Source organism: Nyctereutes procyonoides, unplaced genomic scaffold (genome assembly GCF_905146905.1).
Source record: "Nyctereutes procyonoides isolate TBG_1078 unplaced genomic scaffold, NYPRO_anot_genome, whole genome shotgun sequence".
NCBI classification, from domain to species: domain Eukaryota; kingdom Metazoa; phylum Chordata; class Mammalia; order Carnivora; family Canidae; genus Nyctereutes; species Nyctereutes procyonoides.
Genome location: NW_026575130.1, coordinates 5,807,734 through 5,833,874, shown reverse-complemented (window position 1 = coordinate 5,833,874; position 26,141 = coordinate 5,807,734). Strand labels below are relative to the sequence as shown.

Sequence of the window (26,141 nt, the reverse complement as noted above, 5' to 3'; positions counted from 1 at the left end):
TGGGACCACGCCCTGCACCAAAAGCAGATGCTCAACCACTGAGCCACCCAGACATCCCAAAATGTTTAAGTTATTTATATATCTTTTTAATGGTTCTCAATTCTAAGTTTTTAAATTTATAATGAACACATAGAACTGATTGCTCTAGATAAAAAAATAGGAAACTGATTGTTTTCCAATAGAGATTTAAAAAATAAAGGCAATGAAGTTTCAACCAAATGTAGTCTCATTTCATAAATTCCCCTGAGTATGAAAATATTACTTAGACCTATTAACATGTTTGGCAGTTATAGAAACACTTTTCCCATGTTTTTTTCTTTTTTCTTTTTGTTAATATTTAATCCATCCTTCAAGATTTTATTCAAATGGTAGGAATTTTGAAAGAGGCTTCTCTGAATTCCTCAATTTGAAATAATTTATTTCTCTTTTGACTTCTCACTGATTGATGTCTTTTCCAGGGTATTATTATATTATATTATTATACTATAGTATACTATATTTACCTTCATATACACTTTTTTCCCCCTGGTTGAGATCAGGTTTTTTGTTTTTGTTTTGAATGTTTTAAAATTTTTATTTATTTATTTTAAAGATTATATTTATTTATTTCAGCGAGAAAAAGAACATGAGCAGGGGGCAGAGGCACAGGGAGAGGGAGAAGCAGATGCCTCACTGAGTGGGAAGGCCAATACAGGGCTCAATCCTAGGACTCTGAGATCATGACCTGAGCCGAAAGCAAATGCTTAATTGATCTGAACCACCAGGCACTGCTGTTTTTGTTTTTTTAAATCTCTTTAGTCACTAACGGGTTTTCTCCCCAAAATCATATAGTAAGCACTCAGTAATTACTTTTGAATACATGAGTAAAAGATGTATGTTCTACATACTGTTGTTTAAAAAATATTCACTTTCTGAAATTTTGTATTCTGTATTTACTCATGTACATGTATACATGAATGGAAAATCCTAAATGTTATGGATCATGAATTTTTACACAAGTTTCCACAAATTAGCAGGATAAAGTGATTGATCTTTTCTCCATATAAATGGAAAAAGTAATTGCTTATTTTTTTATCCCAGAATATTGAATATAAATCTAAGTTTATCTTCTCCACTAGAAGTTTGTTTTGTATCTTCTATATTTTCAACAATTTCTGGCACAAAGTAAATGCCAAACATTTACAAAATGCCATAGTTACTGCCAAACAGTAACAAATATATATTAAATGTCTAACGTTGATTAATATTTGGCCACATTTTGACAAGTATGACAGACATTTTATCATTTTATGATAATCTATTTTAAAGCACTTGAGGGTTACACAAAAAGCTTTCAGGGGTACCTGGGTGGCTCAGTCAGTAAAGCCTCTGTGACTCTTGATTTCATCTCAGGTCATGATCTCAGGGTTGTGGGATCGAACCCTGTGTTGGGCTCCACATGCAGTCAGGAGTCTGCTTGAGATTCTTCCCTTTGCCCCTCCCCCCATGTGTGCATAGGCACATACTTCCTCATTCTCTCTCAAATAAATAAACACCACTTAAAAAATATTTTATGTATTTCTTCATGAAAGGCAGAGAGAGAGAGGCAGAGACATAGTCAGAGAGAGAAGCAGGCTCCCTGCAGGGAGCCCAATGTGGGCCTTGATCCTGGGACTCCAGGATCACACCCTGGAGCGAAGGCAGATGCTCAACTGCTGAGCCACCCAGGCATCCCAATAAATACAACTTAAAAAAAAAGCTTCAGAGTTTTAAAATATTTTTTCTCAGAACTTTTCTTGTAATATAAAGCCTATCAACTAAAATCTACATTTTAACAAAGTTTAAGATAAGTAGTCTTTTCCTTTTTTTGTTACTTTCTTTCAAGATGGTTTTATCTGTACATTTTTAAACAAGATTTATTTATTTATTTATTTATTTGAAAGAGAGTGAGGGGAGGGGCAGAGAGAGAATCTTCAAGCAGACTCTCCAATGAGCTGGAGCCAGAGGCAGGGCTCTATTCTGTGACCCATGAGATCATCACCTGAGCTGAAATGAGAGTCAGATACTTAATCTACTGAGTCCCCCATGTGTCCCTTAGCTGTACATTTTATTGTTATTTATACATTTCATACTGATAGTACTTTTATGTTCCCTTTGGTAACACCTCATAAATTAAAAAATATAAGCTGGTGGGGAATTGTCTAGTTATATAGAGGGGGAAAGTGGTTAATAGAATGTTTAATGTCATCATATTTTTTAATGTCATCATATTTTAAAGCTGAAATGTACCTGAGAGATCATCTAATCACTAGAGGTGATAAAAAATGAGTTCCAGAAAGTTATAGAGAATGGATCAGAGTTAGAATAGGTTAATATTTTTTATTTACACTTAATTAACATTTAATAATGTTAATAATAATTAATATTATTTTGTATATTAATTTTTTCAAACAAAAAATACATATGATTTTTTGCATTCTGAAAATACGTAGAGGTTTGCATTTTAAAATATAACTAAGTACATACCCAGTACCAAAGCATATTTTTTGGGGAAAGTTTTAGTAATATAAGCCCTAAATTATTTTAATTTTGATATCTTCTTTTGACTCTACAGAAAGGGAGCCCCATCTGTTTTCTAACCTTTCAACCTCCCACCCCCCAAAAAAGAAACAAACCAGCAGGGCTCAAAGAGATAAATCCAGCCTTTGTTCTACCAGATTCTTTCACTCTGGCACTGGCACTACTACTGGCTTGGTTTGATTATTACTAATCCACTGCCTACAACATGACAAATGTTTTTGGTCTAAGTTGAATGGTAAAGTCTTTTCAAATGGGAAAAGCAGTTGTCAGCTGTCGTTGTTGTGGTACCAACATGTATCATGTCAGGACAGCCAAACAAAGAGGAGGATGATTCAGAGTGCTGACCCGAGTACACTGAGCCTTATGAACTCTGGTGGTTTCCTGGAAGGCCTGTTAATTGTAGTGGAAAAAAGAAATCCGGGTATAAACTCCATATTATATTGGGTCCCTTTGACTAATGTAAATGTATCAACTAGCTAACATCAAGTAGTGTTATTAAACTGTGAATTGCAATTTCTAATTCCCCTAGAAATGGCATTTCTCTTTTGAAATCTCTCCTTGAAATTTCCATTTATGAAGGTTTCTTTAAAATAATTTTTTTCCAGTCTATTAAGCTTGTTTTATGGAAACTATTTCACTTATAGTTCTTGAATTCTATGAGTGCTGTTTCTCTTGAAATACTCATTCAAAAAGATAAACTTGAACTCTACTTGAACACTGTGCCTACTGTTGGTTGTTTCTTCTATGGGAGATTTTGCCCTCTTTTCTCTTTGGGGTGAAGAGGCATGATGTTTTTTCTATAATAGAATACTACAGACTGTGATACACATTTAGGGATGTATGCTCTACACAGTCTATCTTAATCTTTCTAGGTACAATGGAGCCCACAGTTCTGCAGAGCTATACTGAGTAGATTAGAATAAACTTACCTCAGTTTTATGTTAGATGTCCTACTTTAGATTTTTTGGGGCTATCATCTATTTTTAGATCTTTATGTTTTCCCTTCTTTTCTTGTGGGTTCCTGATTGTTTTCCTTTCTTTTTCTTTTTAAATGACCACTTTGTCATTTACAAAATTAATGTGAGAAATGAAAGTACACTGTGATATTTTATTTACTAGTAAAGCATATCATGATTCAGTAGGTTTTTGTTTTAATTTGTCCTTGGAAAGAACTGAGTTTATGGTCTTTATTTCACATCCCAGCTGTTAGGGAGTTACTAAATCCATAGGGAGTTGCATGAGTTATTTAATTGGCATGAATTATTTGAGTTTAAAGAAGCACAGTCACCCCACAATGTAATGTTAGCCAGTGTTGGATGAATTCACATTCTTCAAGGATTCAGGGTTGCAAAGGTCTGTGGAACTGTACTGTTTTTTTAGTTGAGTGCCATTTTAAATTTATTTCTTCTTTAATAGTTTGTTAAGTGAAAACACATCATTCTTTAGCGTCTTGCCTCATTCCTACCTAAAAAAGCCATACTATGAAGAAAGACTACTTAAAAGATGAAATAAACAATTAAATAGGCTTAGGAAATGTTAAACTAATAATATCTAGTAGTTTGCAGTATATTCAGACCCCCTCCATTCTTTCTCACCTTTTTTTCTTCCTTTAAATACAGTAAAAGGAGATACACACACAGTGTTCCTTGCCAAATAGTTCTGTTCTTTCACAGTGGGAGAAAAGCAAAGAGCTTCCTCCTATCTTGCTGCTCTGGGATTTCCTTTCCTCATCCTTCAAAATGACTCTTAAAATTTGGCTCTTTAGTCTTTGAAGTCTTAGATCCTAGAATAAAAAGAAGTATCCAAAGCATGGTGTGGTTTTGCTACTTCTACCTACATGGTAAGACCACCCTCAATGACTGAATACTTGGGCCATAGAATATTACATGGCCTTCGAGGAATGCATTATGAAATAATTCCCAATGCTATCACTCTAAAGAATAAAGATTGTAGCAAGAATTAATGCTATAAATTTCTATTGGTCCTGTAATGTTAGGCACTTCTCCAAAGGCTGTTTAATACCTCTAAGAACTCATTTTCATTTTCAGTGGAAAAAATCATGTATAGTATCTGAGAATCTGTGTTCCAGAGAATAACTGAAAAAAAAAAAAAGAATAACTGAACAGCTATTTTTTTTGAAATCTTATATGTACTGGGTGCAAAGTTACTGCTGTAGGTACTTTTCCTGTGTTATCCTATTTGCTTTTCATCATAGCTCTGGCAGTTAGGGTTTTTAATTGCATTTTATAGATAAGATTAATGGAGACTCCGAGAGGTTAGTGACTTGCCTGATGACACCCAACTTAATCGGTTAGCAGAACTTGGTCTTGAATCAATTTCCTTTGACTGCTAGTTTTTTGTTTTTCTTTCCTTTTCATATTCTTTTTGTGTCCCAGTGAATATGTTATAAAATTAGTTTATCTGGCTCAATAAAATCTACTAAATTGATAATCTTGTTTTATTGTTTTCTATCCCAGCTATTCCAGTTGACAGTCACTCTTTTATTGGAAATAGGGTGAAAATATAATTTATTCCTCAAAGAAGCACAGTGTAGGCGTGAAAATCTAATTACTAATATCTAGTAATTATTCTGGAAAAACAGACTCATAGCAGAATTATCCCTGGCAAATTAGGATGCATACGTGCCCTAGTTATAAAACAAAAACAAAAACAGACATAAAACTTGACAAAGCAAGCTCTTGTGATAGAGCTAAGTTCAAACCCTGATTCCAGTTTACCAACCAAATGATTTTTGCCAGTGCCTTACCACTGTGCTCAATTCTCTCAGATGTAATACAGGAATAATATTATTAGTATCTGTTTTATAGGTTCATGCCTTTTTAAAAAGATTTTATTTATTTATTCATGAGACACACACACACACACACACACACAGAGGCAGAGACACAGGCAGAGGGGGAAGAAGGATCCATGCGGGGAGCCTGATGCGGAACTCGATCCCGGGTCTCCAGGATCACGCCCTGGGCTGAAGGCAGACGCTCAACCACTGAGCCACCCAGGTGTCCCAGGTTCATGCATTTTAAATGATGTAATACATGTATATCATTGAAACAGAGTAAACACCTGATATTATTTATTGTTATAAATCGCTTGTTGGCCTTTTGGCTAAGATCAAGTATATATATTGTTATACGTAGAGAGAGAAAATGACTTCTGTAAATATACTTTCTTTAAGTGCTATCTAAAGACTTTTCAAACATAAATACAACTTCATTGTTTCCTAGAATTAAAACATTAATTTTCCGGGGACACCTTGGAGTTTCATTTCGTTCAGTGTCTGCCTTCAGCCCAGGGTCTTGGGATCAAGACATTGGGCTCCTTGCTCAGGGGAGAACCTGCTTCGCCCTCTGCCTGCTGCTCCCTCTGCCTGCTGCTCCCTCTGCTTGTGCTCTCTCTCTCTCTGACAAGTAAATAAATAAATAATGTTTAAAAAAACATTAGTTTTCCAGAAATACTACAGAATAAGTTCTCAGCAAGTATTTATTAAAAAAATGAATATGCACTAGTATCCATTTGTGCTACAAAGATAACTTGTATTTCAAAGAGGCAGAAAAGAAGAGAGATGGGTTAGGTAAGTTTTGATGATGGCAGGGGGAGGATGGGAGTTTGCATGGGAGAAATATTGCATGGAATTCCCAGGAAGACATCTCAGATGGGATGTGGGATGGATGTGAGATGTGCCAGACAGCTCTGGGCCAGTGAAACTTTTCTAGATTCCAGGTGGAAGGAAGAAGTAGAAATGGAAGAGGCCCTCAGATAAATGTTATTTGCACAAAGATTTTATTGGCATCGTGTGCTGGGAGAAGAGAAATAGCTTTGGTATGGCAGGAAAATTTGTCCTTGAAATAAGAATATCTTTATTAATCTTGGGCAAGTCCCTTGGGCAAGCAGCCTCAGCTGCTTCATATTGGGGAGCTAGAGATAATCATATTTACTTTATGGAGCTGTCATAAGGATCAGAACAAAGTATGCGTGTGCATGCGTGTGTGTGTGTATATGTGTGTGTGTATGTGTGTGTGTGTTGTGTATGCATGTATATAATGTTTGTTATTGGTGAAAACAAATGAGGGCTTTTATAATTTGTCAGGCTCATGACAATACCTGATGTGTAGCATTTTGAAGTCGGGTATTTGATTGCTCTTTGTGAATGTAAAGTGCTTTACAAAGATAGGGACTTGCTGTGAATGTTGTCATTGTCCTCATTACAAGCCCAGGCCTTTGGGTGTGCTGCTTTCAGGAAATCATGGTGTTCTATTCACGTGGTCAGAGCATCGAGGATTTATTCAAGGTTGTGACTGATGAGTATGCTAAGAGTGTATTGAGGTTAAACTTTAAAGCATAATTGCTCTTTTTATTCCTCTTCGCTTAAACGCTTCTGAATCCTGAGGTCATAGGATATGAGGCTTTAGTGCTTTTGAGCTTAATCACAATTTTTGAAAAAAACAATTGGCTCCACATACTTAATACTGCCATGACAATGGGCTTTCAAGTGGGGAGGAGGTAAATCTCCGTGCATTTTGACATGCTTTTTAAGTATCTTTCCCATAACTTGTTACAAGTTATTCATTAAAACCGATAATATATTCCTAAAACGCTCATTTCCACTACATTTTGGTTAAATGTCTAAGTTTTTTTTAACTTAGAATTTTAAAAATATGTCCCTACGAGATCTTTCTGATAGTCTAATCTTGTGGATATGCTTAGGAATTTGAGCTTCAATTTTCTCAGGTATAAAATGGAGATAACACTTTACTTGGTTGTTGACTGGGTTAATATTGATAACCTTTATAAGGTGCTTATAAAAGGACATTATACCCACCAGTATGAGATGTTATTATTATTGTGAATATAAGTAATAATGCATCTTTAAGTCTTAACTTGCTATAAAGAACCTCCGGAAATACTATCATAATAATTGCCATTTGTCACTCTGCATTTTGCATATGTTCTCTATTTTATAATGGTCTTGCAAGATTCTTCTCTTTTTAGAAATGGAGAAAATCTCCATGGAGATTGAATTATTTATTCAACATCTCACAGATAGGAAATGATGTGGTTTATGTATACAATGGAATATTACTCAGCCATTAGAAACGACAAATACCCACCATTTGCTTCAACGTGGATGGAACTGGAGGGTATTATGCTGAGTGAAGTAAGTCAATCGGAGAAGGACAAACAGTGTATGTTCTCATTCATTTGGGGAATATGAATAATAGTGAAGGGGAATATAAGGGAAGGGAGAAGAAATGTGTGGGAGATATCAGAAAGGGAGACAGAACATAAAGACTTCTAACTCTGGGAAATGAACTAGGGGTGGTGGAAGGGGAGGAGGGCGGGGGGTGGGGGTGAATGGGTGATGGGCACGGAGGGGGACACTTGACGGGATGAGCACTGGGTGTTATTCTGTATGTCGGTAAATTGAACACCAATAAAAATTAATTTATAAAAAAAAAAAAGGAAATGGCAAAATCAAGATGCAAATACAAGCCTGTCTGACCCCAAAGCTGATGCATTTTCTACCACATTATGTTGATTCCTACTATCTAGGCTCTGTGATGTTCCAATCAAGATTTTTAGTTGACTATTATAAGCATACTCTTTTTAAAAAAGATTTAATTTATTTATTCATGAGAGACACACAGAGAGGCAGAGATACAGGCAGAGGGAGAAGTAGGCTCCCTGTGGGGAGCCTGATGTGGCACTCGATCCCAGGACCCAGGATCACCACCTGAGCCAAAGACAGATGCTCAACCATCGAGCCACCCAGGTCCCGCGTACTCTTTTAAAAACCTAATTATTTCATTTCTTGAGCAATGACTATGTGCCAGATAAGTCATAGACCCTAGTAATACAAAAGTGAATACAATACTGGCTGTATCTTTGAGAAATTCAATCTAGCAAGGAAAGAGGACTCCATGCATTTATATAGATAGATGGTACCTGCTAGACTTTTGTGTTTTTTAAGGAAATTGAAACTATTGACTGACATAAAGCCTTTTGACTATTTGCCCTGAGTGTGCTATAGAATGTTCCATAATTGCCTAAGAGATATAGAAAACACAGTAAAATCAAACATTCAAAGATCCATGTCATTCTTCACTGGAAGCATAATATTCTCTTGGATTAAGTCACTTGCCCCAGTTTTTCCACTATCCCTTAGCTACTCCAGTATAACTACGGGAATGAAAACAAGAGGGAAGTTTTTTATACTCATGTTTTAGCTGTGGTTTCTTTGAGTCACACCAATGAATCAGGCTTTAGAACAACAGAACTCTTAGATATGCTGAGGTTGCGTGATCTGAATGCCAGGTTTGATATATGGTATTTCTTTTTTTTTTCCTGGGTCTTCATGACTAACAAATGATAAAATTTCAAGTAATTCTCTAAATGCCTGGCAGGGTTAATGAACAAAATATACCACCCGTTACATCAGGATGCTGGTGCATTAGGCACATTTTTTTGTAATTGCTTAATAAGGCCACTCCCAAAGGAGTTGCTTAGAAATGAAGAATGTGCTGGTAAATGACTGAATGGTAATTTAGTTATCTTGAATACTCTTAAACATATTTTCCTAATGGAGATTTTTATTGTGATAAGCATTGAGCCACTTAGTATCATTGCTATCATATTCCATTTGTCTGGGCAAAGATACAGATGGTACTAAAAACAGGCATATTAGCCTAATGTCATAGTGGATGACATCAATACAGTAGTACTTAGGGGGACACTGATACACTGATCATAAGACTTCGAATCCTCTCTTTCACAGACTTGAGTAGGCAAGCCTATTTTCAATTTAAAATAAAAAATAATCATTCAAAGCAGAATTTGCAAAAGGAATTTTCATTCATTTTTTTTAAATTTACCTATTTATTTATTTGACAAATTGAGAGAGAGAGAGAAAGAGAGAGAGAGAAGGAGAGAGAGAGAGCGCACAAGCAGGGGAAGGAGCAGAGGGAAGAACAGACTCCTCATTAAGCAGGAAGCCCCATATGGGCTCCATCCCAGGATCCTAGGATTATAATCTAAACTGAAGGCAGAGGCTCAACCAAATGAGCCACCCAGGCACCCCAACAATTTTAATTTGTTAATGAAGATTGGGATTACTTTCTCCACCTATTTTATGATCTTTTAGGTGAAGAATGTCATCAATTTCTCTCCATAGTGATGGAAAGTTATCATTGTCTATTCTTTGGGAAATTAAATAGATCTTTAAACTGCTCCACTGAAATCACAGTTTAACTGTTATGCTTAGATAGCACCAGAGCTTGCAGATGCTGGCATTTCTGTATTTTCCAGAAAAGTGAAACAATCATCATAGGAGCCCAAAGGAACACTTTTAATTCATAAACAACTGCATCACATAGTTTAGTTGCTTTGAAATTATGCCTGTTGTGCCTAAATGTATCCCCAAACTAGAGAGTAATGCAAGACTCCTATGCTTAAAAAAATGCCAACAACAACAGCAACAACAAACCAGATAAGACATAAAGTAGTTGATTTTCCTAAGTATTTATGAATTCCAAAATCAAATATGAACAAAAGTAGCTTAAAAATAGTTTTCTTTGTTGGCACTAATTTCAGAAACAAGCTAGAAAACTCTTCAACTCTGAGAGTAAGTATCAAAGTGAAAGCATTCAAACCGTGTGTGTTTCAATGTTGGCACATTGTGTCCTCTGCATCGCCCCTAATTGGGTTGTGTCTGTGAGTCCAACTCTCATTTCGTCTCAGCAGGCTGCACAATGGAAGCATTTGTTCTCATTCTCTTGTCACCCTACTGCTTCAGCTCCAGGCCAGGCTGCTATGTCCAAACTCCAACAGAGCACAAGGATCTCACGTTAGAATGCTTTGAAGGGTCAGCAGGATTGCTGGATTTGGGAGTATGTCCATTGGTTATTTGGAGAGCTCAACTGATTGCACCTTATAGCTACAGGGGAAGGAGCTACAATGTACTTGTGAAAACTTTTCTTTTTTTTTAACCCCCTGTGTGATACAGATTATGGTCTGAAAAAGTTGCTTAGAGCCAAGGTGTTTATTCACCAGGGACATATTCTCACGTGCAAATATGAATTTCTCCTACATGCAATCTGTACATGCCAAGTACTTTGGTTTGTCTAAGCAAGTAACAATTCTGAGAGGTAAAATATGTGCATTGGAAACAAAATATAAATCACTTCACCTGAAGAAAATAGGGGTAGAAAAAAAGGATTGAGGAACATAGGATACAACTTCTCAGTTTACTGAGCCTTTTCCTTCCTTGCAAAAAGGGTGAACGAATGTGTGGGTGCTGGTAATCCTTTCCTCCAGGTAGAGAAAGACAGCCTTTTTCTCATTTAGTTAATTTCAGAAGCTATAATGGATGTTAAAGAGCTTTTGGTTGGGGACACCTGGGTGCCTCCCCGGTTGAGTGTCTGCCTTCCACCCGGGGTGTGATCCTGGAGTCCCAGGATCAAGTTCCATATCAGGCTCCCTGTAGGGAGCCTGCTTCTCCCTCTCCCTATGTCTCTGCCTCTCTCTCTCTCTCTGTGTCTCAAATAAATAAATAAATAAATAAATAAATAAATAAATAAATAAATACATAAATCTTTTTTTAAAAAAAGCTTTTGATCAAGTTTGTTATTGGTGGTAGGGGGCTGGTTGGGAAAAAAAAAAAAACCATAAATGCTGGGCTCATACGGCTGGCTTTGTGGGTTGTCATTTCTGCTGTCACCAACCTGAGACCTTATTAGGTTCTCTCTGTTTTCAACCTTGGAAGCATGGTCACTTACCTAAGAGAAGCTCCTTCCACTCAGTCATCACTGGCTTCATAGTAAAGGTCTTTTGTAGAGGAGAACAAACCACTTACCTCCAAGTGTAAGGATGCTCTCAGCTTACTAACTATGTGCAGATATGCCAATTAAAGTGCAGAGGAAAGGGCACCTGGGTGATTCAGTTGGTTAAGCGTCTGCCTTTGGCCCAGGTCATGATCACGGGATCCTGGGACTGAGCCCTGCATGGGGGTCACTGCTTGGTGGGGAGTCTGCTTTTCCCTCTCCCTCTGCCACTCTCCCTGCTCATTTTCTCTCTCTCAAATAAATAAACACAATCTTAAAAGAAGTAAAGTGCAGGGGAGATTATTCCTCAATTGTGAAATCCTTATTTCTGTCTCCCTTTTCCTGTATACCCTCCTACTGATCCTCTTCCAGCTGATCTGACAAGTCCTGTTCCTCCTATAGCCAGGCCCTCTCCCTGGGCTTCCTGATAACTGGTCATTGAGGAACTAGTGAGTTCTTCAGAGATCTGGTTATTCAGGTTTTTACTCAGGTAGAATGAAAAGCATATCTGCCTCAAGAAACCTTGTATGGCTGTAGCTTCTGGTCCTCCATGACAGATGTTTCTCCCTCTCATGGATTTCCCATGAGCCTTGTGTTCATTGACCTGGTCTACCAGTTCTCTCTCTTTCTCTTTGTTCAATGCTTCTGACTTTTGTTTTTATCTTTGCTTTTTTTTCATTGGACCCTTTTCCATAATAGGAATTCAAATGGAAAAGATCACTTGTCTCAAGCAAAATTTATTTGCATACATGATTATAAAGAAATTGGCTGATTGTTTAAACTCGTAGGATCAGTTTATTTTTCACATTTCAAAAAAGTATTAAGGGGATTGCTTATCAGAAATTAGTTGACCATTGAAATTTCCTCATCTGTGCAAATGAAGGGATTAGAGCAGATGATCGCTTAAGGGTCTCTCTAGTCCTAAAAATTTCCATGCACTGGTGATGATCTCTCTTCTTGTGGGAGAGGACAGATGGATGCTCAGCTCTCCATACTGCACATCTTTTTGATCAATGAGTTGAACATCCGTTTGGGACCTCTAACACCAACGCACTGCAATTCCTATTGCTCAGTGTTTCAGCTAGTACAGAATGCCTCTCCAGAAGGTGTCAGGCCTCCTGTCTCTGGAAGAGCTTTTTATTCTCATTATTTCCAAGAATAATATAAGAGCTAATTCCTTCTGTATTTACTTTTTGAGATTGACTAATCTATTTTGGAGTAATGGAGAAAATATGAATATTCCTCTTAAGCATCTCAAAAGAACAGAGATTTAATATCTAAACCTCATTATTAACTTATAAACCATAACATATAAATAAAAAAGGTAAGACTATATTTGACTTATTTCATCAAGGGAGAAGCCAAGCTTTTAAAAAAAATTATAGACTTTATATTTAGAGCAGGCTTATATCTATAGAAAAGTTGAGCAGGAGTGCCTGGATGGCTTAGTCAGTAGAGCATGTGACTGTTGATCCTGGGATTGTGAGTTCAAGCCCTATGTTGGGTATAGAGATTATATAAAAAAATAAACTGAGCAGACACTAGAGAATTCCCATATTTCCCCTCTCACCCCACCCATTTCATCTACCATTAGCGTCTTACAAAAGTATAGTACATTTCTTACAGTTAATTAAATTATTAATTATAGTCATAGGTTATATTATTATTGGGATCTCCTTAGCTTTTATCCTACTGCACCTTTTCTGTTCCAGGATCCCATTTAGGACACCACGTTATGCATATTCATGTCTTCTTAGTTTCCTCTTGGCTGTGGCAGCTTCTTTAGGCTTTCCTTGTTCTGATGACCTTGAGAGTTTTGCGAGTACTGATTTGGTATATTGTAGGATACACCTGCATTGGAATTTGCCTGATGTTTTTCTCAGGATTTGATAGGATTAGATGTTTTTTAGAGAAAAATTAGAGAATAAAGTGCCATTTTCATCACAACATGTCAAGGGTAATGCTATCAACATAACATCACTGTTGACATGAACCTTAGTCATCTGGCTAAAATAGTGTTTGTCAGATTTCTCCACTGAGGCCAACTATTTTTAAACTAGTGTTGACTATTTTTTGAAATAAAAGTTCTAGATTTGGGAATTAATTTGGAAATTATCATGAGGAAATGGCCTTTATTATAATGAAAACAAATGAAATACTACATTTGTTTTCCTTCTCTTGTCTAAACAACACAGAGTTAGATATCTAAGCTCATGACTTACTTAGACCATTCTCCAAGGGTGATAATTTTTTTCTATATAATTGACACATCAAGACATGAAAAGAGAGGAAACAGAAGATGATTTTTTTTTTTTCCTCTGGGAAGTGTTCAGCTCCATGAATGAATTGTTGCCCTGTTGATCATGACTGTGGGCTAATAAATTCCTCATTGGAGAGACATTTAAAAAAGTGATCATCCAGGGGTACTTTCAGCACTTTAGAACACCTTGCTCAGGGAAGGAAAAGGCATTTCCCTACCCTTGTCTGAAACTTTCTAGGCTTGGTCTACTCAAGTTAGATTTAATCATGTCTCTTGTGTCTCCTTTGTAACTTGTCCATATCTGTACATCATGTGTGAAGACTTTGGATTGCTGTCACTAACTTTCTGTCTTGCCTCCCCTATTTGATTATGAGATCTCTGAGGTCAGGGACAGTGTCCCATTCACCTTTGACTGTCAGCACACTGTAGGCTCAATAACCATGAGCTGAATAAATGAATGAGCATAGCCATATTTGGAGGTTATCTGGTGTACATCTCCATGCATAGAGTAAAATTTTGGTGTTTGTTTCTGTTTTATGGCCTACATTCCATAAGACTCTTAAAAAAATCTTTTATGGGAGTTTTCCAACCCAGACCAAAGTAAGGAGAATAGCGTAATAAATTCTCATGTATCCAATCAGCTTCAAAAATCTTCATCATCTTGTTGATTTTGTTTCATCTGTGTCCCACCCCACTTTTTGTTTGTTTGTTCATTTATTTGTTTGATTTTGCTAGAGTATTTGAAGGCAAACACCAGACATCATGCCATTTATTTGTAAATATCTCATTATATCTCTAACTAGTAAGCTTTTTTCTTTTATCATGCCATTATCACACTTCTTTAACATAATTTAATGCCAAATATGTAATGTCTATAATTCCTCAAATCTGTCTTTTTTTTTTTTTGTAGTTGATTTGTTCAAATCAGGACCTAAACAAGGCCTGTAAATTGCATTTGATTATGATGAGGCACTGTTTAATATGCACATAGAGGGGAGTGTGGTTTATGTCAAAGATGGGTAAGTGATGGTCTGCATAAAAAATGTATTTCCACTTTGCTTTTTCTCTGTTCTACATAAACATTTAATAACTTTAGGCCTAGAATTAGACATTTGCATGATTGAGCATTTTGACTCATTCATACATTTATTCATTTAGTATGTATTTATTGAATGTCAACTCAATGTTAGGCATGTTCTAGGTGCAGAGAGTCAACAATTAAAACAACAACATGGAGCTTATGTTCGAGTGGCTGGAGCCTCTGCAGGTGTTAGCTTTAGATTTGACCTGGGGTAAGGGTTGGGGAAAGTTCACCCAATAAATCCAGAGGGTTTAATTGATGCAAATTTAACATGTAGGAGCTAAGATCTAATTCTTAATATTTGAAGGTGTTTTGCAATTATCAGATCCTTATTAGAACATTATTTCCATCATAGTTATCTCTTTTTAACCCCAATACAAGTCAGCCTGCCCACTTACTAGATGAAGTTCCATAAAACTCCATATTGATCTTGTCATTCCCTTACTAAAACACCAAAGCATGACTTGTCATAGTCTGTCAATAAAGGTCAAACTGCATAGCTTGATACTTAATACCTACAAAATCTAAACCTAACTTACACTTTCCTTCTTCTTCTTCTTTTTTTTTTTTTTAGATTTTATTTATTTATTCATGAAAGACACACAGAGAGAAGCAGAGACATAGGCAGAGGGAGAAACAGTGTCTCCATAGTGAGTCCCATGTGGGATTCGATCCCAGGACTCCTGGGATCACGCCCTGAGCCAAAGGCAGATGCTCAACCACTGAACTACCCAGGCGTCCCCCCTAACTTACACTTTCAATTTTATCTTTTTGTTAAGTCTACTATACCTAGACTGAAGTCTTGAACTTGCCTTGAGTGATCTTGCTCTGTATCTTTACTTAGGCCAATATTAACTTATTACATTTTCCTTTGGGTTTTTGTCTTTGCTTCCTTCTCTTTTCTTCCAATTTTCTTTTCTATTCTTTCATTTTAACTTCCTCAAAACTCAGCGTAGTTTTCATCACCTCTGTAAAATTACATACCACTGGGGCACCTGGGTGGCTCAGTGATTGAACATCTGCCTTTGGCTCAGGGCATGATCCCAGAGTCCCAGGATTGAGTCCCATGTTGGGCTCCTTGCATGGAGCCTGCCTCTCCTGTCTCTGCCTCTCTCTGTGTTTCTCATGAATAAATGAATAAAATCTAAAAAAAAAAAAAAAAAAATTACATACCACCAAGCCATTTAATGCCACCAATATGACACTTAGTTTACATTGCCTTGGTTTATAAAACCACTAGCGGCTAAGACCTAGGTTTTATAAATCAGGAAGCCCCGGATTTGACTTAGTCCAGCCACTTATTAGCAATATGGTCTTGGGCAAGTCCCTTTACTTCATAGAGTTTCACTTTCCTTGTCTATGGAATGTAAATATAGGATGATTTTCATGGGGTTATTTAAAATAATAATTGAGATTATGTAAATTAGTCAATCCAATTTTTGATACTTTGGAAATACTAGAAGTGATAGTTTATTATTAATTATATTTAATTAATTATATAATAATTAATTTAATTATATTTTTGTATAGTTATGTCATCTCCAACTAGATGAGAAGGCATTTAAATAATGCTTTGTAGGGATCCCAGGCTCAGCAGTTTAGTGCCTGCCTTCCACCCAGGGCGTGATCCTGGAGTCCCAGGATCGAGTCCTACATCGGGCTCCCTGCATGGAGCCTGCTTCTCCCTCTGCCTGTGTTTCTGCCTCTCTCTCTCTCCCTGTGTCTCTCATGAATAAATAAATAAAATCTTTAAAATAAATAGAGCCTTGTACACTGTTGATACTATATGTTGTTTTGTGAGGAGTTGTTTTTCAGATTTCAGACCTACCACTTTTAGCTCCTGGGGTTCCTGCACAGTCACCTAAATATTCATCCAGTTGTTCAGCTATGGTTTTTAGTAGTCATTTGAGACTGGACAACTATAAGGTAGGAATGGAAACATACATTCCAGAAGATGCCTAGATCATGTGGGAAAGCAACTGTACTTACTATTCTATTTAAGTAGTTGTTAAAATTAGGGGAAATGTGATTGAAATTAGTGGGTATTTTCATATGGGTGTTTTATTAAGTTTAGGGAAAAAAAAGAGATGTTTGTGAATCTGATGCTAAGAGTATCTGTCTAGTTAATATTTTATTTGTTCCAAATGGTTTTCAGTGTTTTTTCCTTGCCAACCTCAAAGCAAAATCCTTTGCCTTGAAAGAAGAAAATTAAGAGGCATGATATATTGCACTAAGGAAAGCTATTCATAGTCGGAGGCCAGGAGAATCCAATTGAATTGTGGATCCGAGGGGGGCCAAGAAAGAGCATTTTAAAACTAGCTAACCACAAGACATTGCGTCATTAAAGGGGGAGGGTTACAGGCTCACAGTGAAGAAGAGAGGACTTAAATTGCTCTCGATTCTCTTGGAGAAGAATTAAACCTGTATGCAAAGGCTTAAGAACTCGTTCTCAGTTTCAAAAGGAAATAATGTGTGTCCTGTCAGTGGAGCTCAAACTATTCAAAGGCTCAACCGGACAGCCCAACAGGAGCTGGAAGCAAGGACCTCATGCGGTAGCTCAGTGTCTTTGGCAGTCTCTTGAAATTGGGACTAAAATTAAAAGTAGTTGAGTGCAACCAGTTCTAAATGTCAGATGGAACACTTTGCTCAGCAGGCAGTGCGCAATACTGATTTTCCTGTTATGTTCTGCATTGTTGTGTGAGATGTTGAATCAGGTCCTTGTTAGTGCATTTGCTAATATAAGAGCTGAAAAGCAATTTGGTCCACAATTAATACTCTGTGATGTTATTGCTTATTTGCCTTGGACTTTAATTGGGCAAGGTTTTTGTGAACTTTTTTTTTTCTTTGGACACCTGGAGGCAATGTTCTTCTTTCAATCTGATTGGTCTTTTCTATGGACACCTCTTAGGAATTCTGGTTACATATGCAATTTTAAGGGAATTTTAAATGATGGTTCTGATTTAAATTTCTGAATACTTGTTTACAATTTTGGTAGCTTCTAGTAAGGTTGTGTGAATGTGAACAGTGCATCTGTTGAAACTCTAACTTTTCTTTTCTTTTTTTTTTTTTTTAAAGATTTTATCTATTTATTTGAGAGAGAGAGAGAGCGAGAGAGCGCACCACATGTGCTGGCAAACAAGGGGAGGGTCAGAGGGAGAAGGAGAGAATCTCAACAGACTCCATGCTGAGTCTGGAGCCTGAAGGAGGCCTGGATGTCTACCCTGAGATCATGACCTGAGCTGAAATCAAGAGTCAGATGCTTAACCCACCTGAGCCACTCAGGTGCTCCCCAACTCTAACTTTTTAATCTAGACAGGGTATATCAAATAAGATAGGCCAGGGAAGGAGAAAGGGTGGGCTTTGAACACTGTATGTGCCAGGGTCCTGTTATTAAGTATTCAAGGAGCCTCCTGGGAAGATGAAGAGTAACATGCCTGGCTCTGTAATGGCTCTAGAATAGGCTGTAAGTGAGAGAATGCAAATAGTACAAAGGATCCAGGAAATTGCTTCACATAGGGCAATTCTCCTCAAACTTTTCACTTACATCAGAATCACCTGGAAGGCTTGCTAAAACACAAATTATTGTCCCCATTCTCAGAATTTCTAAATCAGAAGGTCTGAGGTGGGGCTTAAGCATTCACCTCTCTAACAAGTTCTTAAGTGATGCTGATATCTGCTGGTCTGAGGCCCACTGAAATAAGGCAGTGGTTCTTGTCATATTTCTTAAACTTTAATATACAGAAGGAACACCTTTGAGAATTTGAGAAATCTGTAAAGTCTTTAAAAATTATACTGGTGAGGGGCACCTGGGTGACTTAGTTGGTAGAGCATGAGGCTCTTGATCCTGGGTTATAAGTTGGGTGTAGAGATTACTTAAAGTCTTTTTTTTTTTTTTTTTAAGATTGTATTTATTTGACAGAGAGAGAGTGCGAGCGAGCAAGAGCGAGTGTACAAGCAGGGGGAGGGGCAGAGGAAGAGGAAGAAGCAGGTTCCCCACTGAGCAGGGAGCCTGATGCAGGACTCAATCCCTGAATCCTGAGGTCACCACCTGAACCAAAGGCAGACGCTCAACCACTGAGACACCCAGGCACCTCCATTACAGTATTTTAATGGCTTACTGATGTCATAGGCTAATTCACATCTTATGAAAATATGATATTGTGATATAATATGATAAGCATTTAACAGAACTTAATATAACATGATTTTGGTGTGAAAAAGCTGTCAAGTCTCCTGATATATAGGTAAAAAGTAAGTAAACAAGTCTCTTAAAGGAGCCAAAGGATATAGTGAAAAAGATTTGGAGATGGATAGATACTGGCTGTAACACGAAGCCTGGGCTAGTTACTTAGTATTTATGATTAGTTTTCTCATCTGGGGACTTAGTAATTTCTGTCTTACATGTTGTGAAGAATAAGTAGGTAATATATATAGAGAGAGGGCTAATGCAGCTTCTGACATATTGCAGATTTTAGTAAATGGTAGTTAAAGAAGAAATGATGGGACACAGGCATCTCTCATCTCAGAGTTTTTTTTGTTTTTGTTTTTGTTTTTTTTCATGCAGTTTAACTGTAATATGGGAGATGCTTATCCATCTTAACATAACTTGGTCTGCAGTTTCAGCAAATGCTTTTTGTATGGATTTTAGACTGACTATGAAAATAAATATCATCCCTCAAATTTCTTTCATATAATTACTATTATATGAAATTATGAGTGCAACCTTTGGAAATACAAATTAAAACTAAGAAATTTTAAAACTAATTTTGGAAATTACATAATGAAAAGAAGGCCTTTTCTTTGATTGAGTATATGGTACATGCATATTTGCTGTAAGGCTAAGAAAATATTTTTAATATTATTTTCTTTTTTTTTAAAGATTTTATTCATTTATTCATGATAGTCACACAGAGAGGGATTCGATCCCAGGTCTCCAGGATTGCGCCCTGGGCCAAAGGCAGGCGCTAAACCGCTGCGCCACCCAGGGATCCAGAAAATATTTTTAAAAAGATGAAGTGAGGGGCAGTCCAGGTGGCTCAGCGGTGTAGCGCCACCTTCAGTCCAGGGTGTGACCCTGGAGACCCTGGATCGAGTCCCATGTCAGGCTCCCTGCTTGGAGCCTGCTTCTCCCTCTGCCTGTGTCTCTGCCTCTCTCTCTCTCTCTCTCTCTCTCTCTCTCTCTCAGTGTGTCTCTCATGAATAAATAAATAAAATCTTAAAAAAAATAAAAAAATAAAAAGATGAGGTGAGTTTGTATATAGTAGCATGACCAAGGTCCATAAATACAAAAAAAAAAAAAAAAAAAAAAAGGAAATTCCAAAACAGTATTATATATTTTTCAGGTAGTAACAACATGTATGTACATAAAGCAATTTTGGAAGTAACGTGATTCTTCTTAAGCTTGATTATTTTAAGAGTATCTTTCTCTTTACGTGCCTATATGTAAATAAATAAAATCTTAAATAAAAGAACTAAACCTTTACAAAAAAGAGTAAAGAGAAGTGAGTTAGTTTAGGGAACAAAAAAGGGTGGTAAGAGGCCACAGGGCAGCCATCATCACTGTTAGGCTAAACTTGAAGGACTGAGGTTGAGGAAACTGTGTTACTAGTGTGCAGAAAAGGGGCCATCTGATGGAAGTGCTAGAAGTGCTAGAAGGATACAGCCATAGTGCTAGAAGGATACAACCATTGCCAGAATGTGAAAGCAAGGAGAGAATAAGAAGGAAATGTATATCGGTGTCTCTCCTGTACCACTCTGAGATCTCTTGCTGGTGCATCCCAGTGGCCAAACCAAAATAGGAGCCAGTGGTTAATAAAGCTTGTATGACACAGTCTGTAGAGGTCAACTTCACAGGACAAGAGCAAGCAAGGCAGAGAAAAGACACGAGCAGATGGAAGTTCAATGGTGCCTAGAAAATAACCAGCACAAGCAGTTGTTATTTTATTTTTTTGTAATAAAAGTCTTAAACAAATTATGTTGAAATAAAGGATAGAGACAGGGGAAATGAGATCAAATTTTGCATGTATGTAGAGAGGAATATCAAGAAATTTGGTATGATTGTAGGATGAGTGAAAGGAAGTAGTGATGATGATGGAAGAGATATTTTGAATCATATGGATTAGATGATTTTTATTTTTTTTTGATTAGATGATTTTTAATGACAGTTTCAAGATTACAGACATTATTCACTGGATTTTAAAGTAAATTTGTAAAGACTCTTTTCCAATTATTACAAATTAAAAGGAGATCTTTAGAATATTATGAAAAGCTGGATCTTAGTGGGGAAAAAGAATGAAAACAGAAGACAGGATGTTACAAATGGAGAGAACACTGAATTAGCATTAGGGAGACAATGGCTAGAATCCTAGATCAGCATTTGATCATTTGTAAACTTGTTCAGTATAGACTCTGAACCCATTCCTCATAGACTCAGTGTGCATAATATTTCATATGGCTATTGTGAGACTAAATGAATACATGTGTGCAAAATGCTTAGAATGAAGTCAAGACATAGCCTTTTCTCAAATACCACCTTTGGAGTGCCAGATTTATGCCAGGAGTATCTCTAATCCTCCAAGTAACCTCATTTCGTTACAAGAGTGGAGGCTCAGAGTTTATGCAATTTTCACAGGACCGTGGTTAGCAAGTGGTAGAGTTAGGCCTTGAAGCCAGGCCAATAAGATTCCAAAGCCAGGCTCTTACTGTTAAACTGCAGTTCACATCCTATGACCTTTTCTCCCATAAAGCACAAACACACTTAAAATAACTTTCTGAGAAAAGCCAAAGAATAAAATTGTGTAGTAAATTCTCTCTGAAAATCTGTTCAAGGAAGCTGTTTAGGTTGATTTTATACAAGCTAAGGTATAAAATACTTGAATATTATGAGTGACCAAAGCCTCCTTTTTAAATGTGGCTCAGGAAGTCATCTTAATCATCCTCACTGCCATGGACTCCAGATTCTTCTGCATATCATAGTTTGTCTGCCTCATTATATTAACTTGTATCATAGGGATACTCGGGAAAAATTGGTGCATTTTCCAATAGCTTTTAAAAATTGTTATGTAATCAGAGAAATGTCAAAAACTTTAAAGAGTTTATAAACTCTAAAGAGAATAAATACAAAATAAGAGTAGGGATTAATAAGATTTGTGTGTATCAGAGAGAAAATGCGACAAGAAAGAAGATCCTGTTGACAATGGTAAGAAAAAGAATTAAATACTTCATAAGGAGCTTAGAAAAGGGTGTGAATCGACTATACAAAGAAAACTGGAATGCTTTTTTGGGAGATGAAAAGAAAGATGTGAATAAGAATTGGATGAGACGATAAACAATTGTTGGAGCTGTCAATTCATGTCATCTATTTATAGACCGAATGCACTTCTATTAAGTCTGGTTGGACTTTAAGGAATTAAACTCTACAAATTGATACCAAGCTTTAATTGGAAAACACATAGGCATGAATCTACAAGTTTGTTCTGGGGACGCCTAGGTGGCTCAACGGTTGAGCTCCTCCCTTCCGCCCAGGGCATGACCCTGGAGACCCAGGATTGAGTCCCACGTCGGGCTCTCTGCATGGAACCTGCTTCCCTCACTGCCTGTGTTTCTCCCTCTCTCTCTCTCTCTCTCTGTGTGTCTCTCATAAATAAATAAATAAACAAACAAATAAATAAATCTTAAAAAAAAGTTTGTTCTGGAGAAAAAAAAAAAGAGCAACAAAGAAGAATATATCCTACCAGATATAGGAATACACATAAATCAGTAAAAATTAGGAGTAAAGATGAATGGAGCTGAAAAGAGATAAAAGAAGGATACACGCACACATACCCATGAACACACACAATACACACTCATAGTTAAATTATTTTTTATAGAAATTTGGCAATTGGGATGCCTGGGTGGCTCAGTGGTTTGAGCGTCTGCCTTTGGCTCAGGGCATGATCCCGGTCCTGACCCTGACCCTGACCCTGATGAGTCCCACATCGGACTCCCTGCGGAGAGCTTTCTCACTCTGTCTGTCCTCTGCCTCTCTCTCTCTCTCTCTCTCTCTCTCTGTCTTTCATGAATAAATAAATAAAATCTTAAAAAAATTATTTTGGCAATAATTTGAATGTCATTAAAAAGGTAATGGGTGGGCAAATTTGCAGACATTAAAATGACATGCATGGGAGCAGGGCCCTGGGTGAGTGTTAGCTCAGGGTGTGATCCCAGTATACTGGGATTGAATCCTGCATCAGGCTTCCCAGAGGGAGCTTGCTTCTCCCTCTGCCTATGTCTCTGCCTCTCTCTCTGGGTCTCTCATAAATAAATAAATAAATAAACAAATAAATAAAATCTTAAAAAACATAACATGCATAAACACTAGGCAGTGACATGGAAAAATAATTATAAATAATAAGTTAAAAAATTACAAAATTCTGTATTTATAGTGTGTTGGATATGCTAGCTTTGAAGGATACATATATTCATGCTAGGATTATATTCATCTATTTAACTGAGTACATATTCATATTCATAGATGTACAGGAAAAAGAACATGAGTAAATAAGAACAATGTTGAATTTAGATAGTAGAATTAGAATGATTTTTGTTGTTCCTAAAGTTCTTTTACTGTTTTTGTAATATGCTCACAATAAAAGTTTTAGTATAGGTTACATAAACTTTATATAGAATATGACCAATGGGGTGCCTGGGTGGCTCAGTTTAAGCAACTGACTTTGGCTCAGGTCATGATCTCAGGATCCTCAGATCCCCACCCCACTTATAGTCCCCCACTCAGCGAAGAGTCTGCTTGTCCCTTTCTCTCTACCCCTCCTTCCACTCATGCTCTCTCTGTCTCTCTCTCCAATAAATAAATAAAATGAAATAGAATATGACCAAAGTGTTGTTTGGCATACTAAATTTGAGCCAATAGAGACAGGTATCAATTATGAATGCAAGAGTTTTTTTGTTCACAATTATCTTGACCATGTCAAATCTACTAATGTTGCTTAAAGTTCCTTATGGTTAGATGTACATTTTCATAATTTCTCAAATCTGTTCTTCTTATATATGCTATTTTCTATGTTTTCATCTATTTTGTTTTGCCTACTTTTCTGAGCTCTTGAAATAGTTACATATTTTTGTTTTGCTCTTTTGTATTTATAATAAAGTGAGTTTTCTTATAATTAATTAATGCCTACTACAAACCTAATTAATTAGAAATGGAAAAATTCTTCTTAATGACAAACTAAAATGATTTCAAACTTATGTTTCCTTTCTTTGTTCTTTTAGGTAAGTAACTCAACAGGGACATGAAGAACTGATATTTCAAATGACAGCCATGTTGCAAAAGGTACTTTTGGTATTTTAATATTACTGTAAAAGGAATCCTATAAAAGACACAGAGCTTGTAACTGAATACAATTTTGGCAAAAATATTTTTTAATGTAAACAGATTTAAAGATGTTATAGCTTTAACAATATTTTAATTATGAGAAATGTAATATATGACTTTTTTCTGTAGTCTAGGAGATTATTGTCAGTATTATTTGAGAGTGGAAAAATAAATAAATTGATTATTATGTCCACATATTCACTGGTAGAAAGTGGGAGGTGGGGGGCAAAGTTTGATGCCATAGAAAAAATGAACACATTGGGATGTATGCATCATAGTCTTCTATTATCTCTAAGGGCTTATTGTTTCTTCTCTGTGATCAAAACATTATCTCCAGAATTGCTCATAAAATTGATTGCTCTAAGCTCATCAGTAAAGCAATTTGATTCTGGATAATTTAAATAGATTAGATCATAGTGGAGAATTCTCCATATCTATTTCTGCAAATAAATAAATAAATAAATAAATAAATAAATAAATAAATAAATAAAATGGAAAGAGGGAAGAAGGAAATACTATACTTAGAGAAATAATAGAATATAAAAATTCTTAGTCTTGGTTATCTATCACATGCATAGTTTGTGGAAATCTGATTTTTTAAGTCATAAATCTGGTATAGAAGAATCTCTTTTCTAGACAAAAACATTTAAAATGCTGTAGAAATCATCATGTCTTGTTACAGGGGAAACAATTGCATTATGAACTGTTAGATGAGCTGTGTGATGTCATTAACATTGGCAGTCATGCAAAAGATCTGTGATATTTAGATGCAATGAAGCATGTATTGTCCCTTTATACTAAATTAACAACTCATTTCAATGAACAGAAGATATATGAGAATATCAAGAGAGGAGAAATCAACTCAACTTATTTTAAGATCAGAATTTTAAAAAAATTTCTTATTTTGCTTAGAAATGTTCTGAAGGGTCTTACAGATCTCAGACAGGTGCCACTGAAGAGGTTTAAATTTTTTTTTTAAGAGGTTTAATTTGAAGAGAAGTTTGAAAAAAAGTTGGGGAAATAATTTTATACCAAAAAGTTTATACTCTTTTTTTTTTTTTTTTTTTTTTTATTTATGATAGTTACACAGAGAGAGAGAGAGAGAGAGAGAGAGAGGCAGAGACACAGGCAGAGGGAGAAGCAGGCTCCATGCACCGGGAGCCCGATGTGGGATTCAATCCTGGGTCTCCAGGATCGTGCCCCGGGCCAAAGGCAGGCGCTAAACCGCTGCGCCACCCTGGGATCCCAAGTTTATACTCTTTTAATGGTGATCATTTAATTGGCCTAAATTTTCTCTACTTTGCGGCTGTTTTTTTGAGTGTCAAATGAGAATCAGGGAATTTTATTAATACTGATAAGGGGAGAGCACTGATCAGCTTGGGCTATTTTTAGGAAGGGCAGATATTACCTTGTCTTATGATATTAATATGTTATGATTAATTTAATATATTATATTATATAATATAATTTAATTTGCTTCACTTAATTATCAGTGAGACTTCCATGTATAAATGCTAAGTCAGCAGTTGGATAGATGAGTCTCAGAAACTCGGAGGAGAGATCTGTGATAGATTTTGGGAGTCATTTTCTCATGGTTGGTAACTAAGACTCGGAACCAATGAGGCCACTTTTGTAGAGATTATAGTTTGATAAAGACTGAGGACTAATTCCAATACTTGAAAGAAAGGTGAGACTAATCAGTTCACAGGAGAGTCAAATGTTGCTGACAGATCAAGAAAGATGAAGACTTCAATAAACCCATTAGATTTTTCCACGTAAATGCCCTTAGTGACTTGGCAAGGGAAGTTGTGGTGGATTGGTAGGAGCAGAGACCAGATTGGAGGTGGGTTGAGGAATAAATAGGAGGCAAGGAGATGGAGTTAGCAAAAATAATAGCTCTTTGAAAATTTTGTCTGTGAATAAAAGTGGAGAGAATCCAGTAGCTGGAGAGGGATGTTGGGATGAGAGAGTCTTGACATGTTTAAATGTTAATGGGGACAATGTAGAAGAAGGGGAGGGTCTTAAATACGG

At 36.5% G+C, this 26,141-nt stretch overlaps 1 protein-coding gene across 2 annotated transcripts in view; it reads left to right on the top strand.

The window, feature by feature from the left end:
* The window catches only part of ANK2 (ankyrin 2), a 654,899-nt gene that overhangs the window by 158,745 nt on the left and 470,013 nt on the right, over positions 1–26,141 (top strand). Inside the window, exon 2 of one of the 2 annotated variants that reach the window (XM_055342396.1) lies at positions 24,008–24,068. The exons of the other annotated variant lie outside the window; for it this stretch is intronic. Within the exon in view, the coding sequence (XP_055198371.1) occupies positions 24,048–24,068 (21 nt within the window). The 5' untranslated portion in view covers positions 24,008–24,047. The remainder of the gene's footprint in view (positions 1–24,007; positions 24,069–26,141) is intronic. 2 annotated transcript variants of the gene reach the window in all.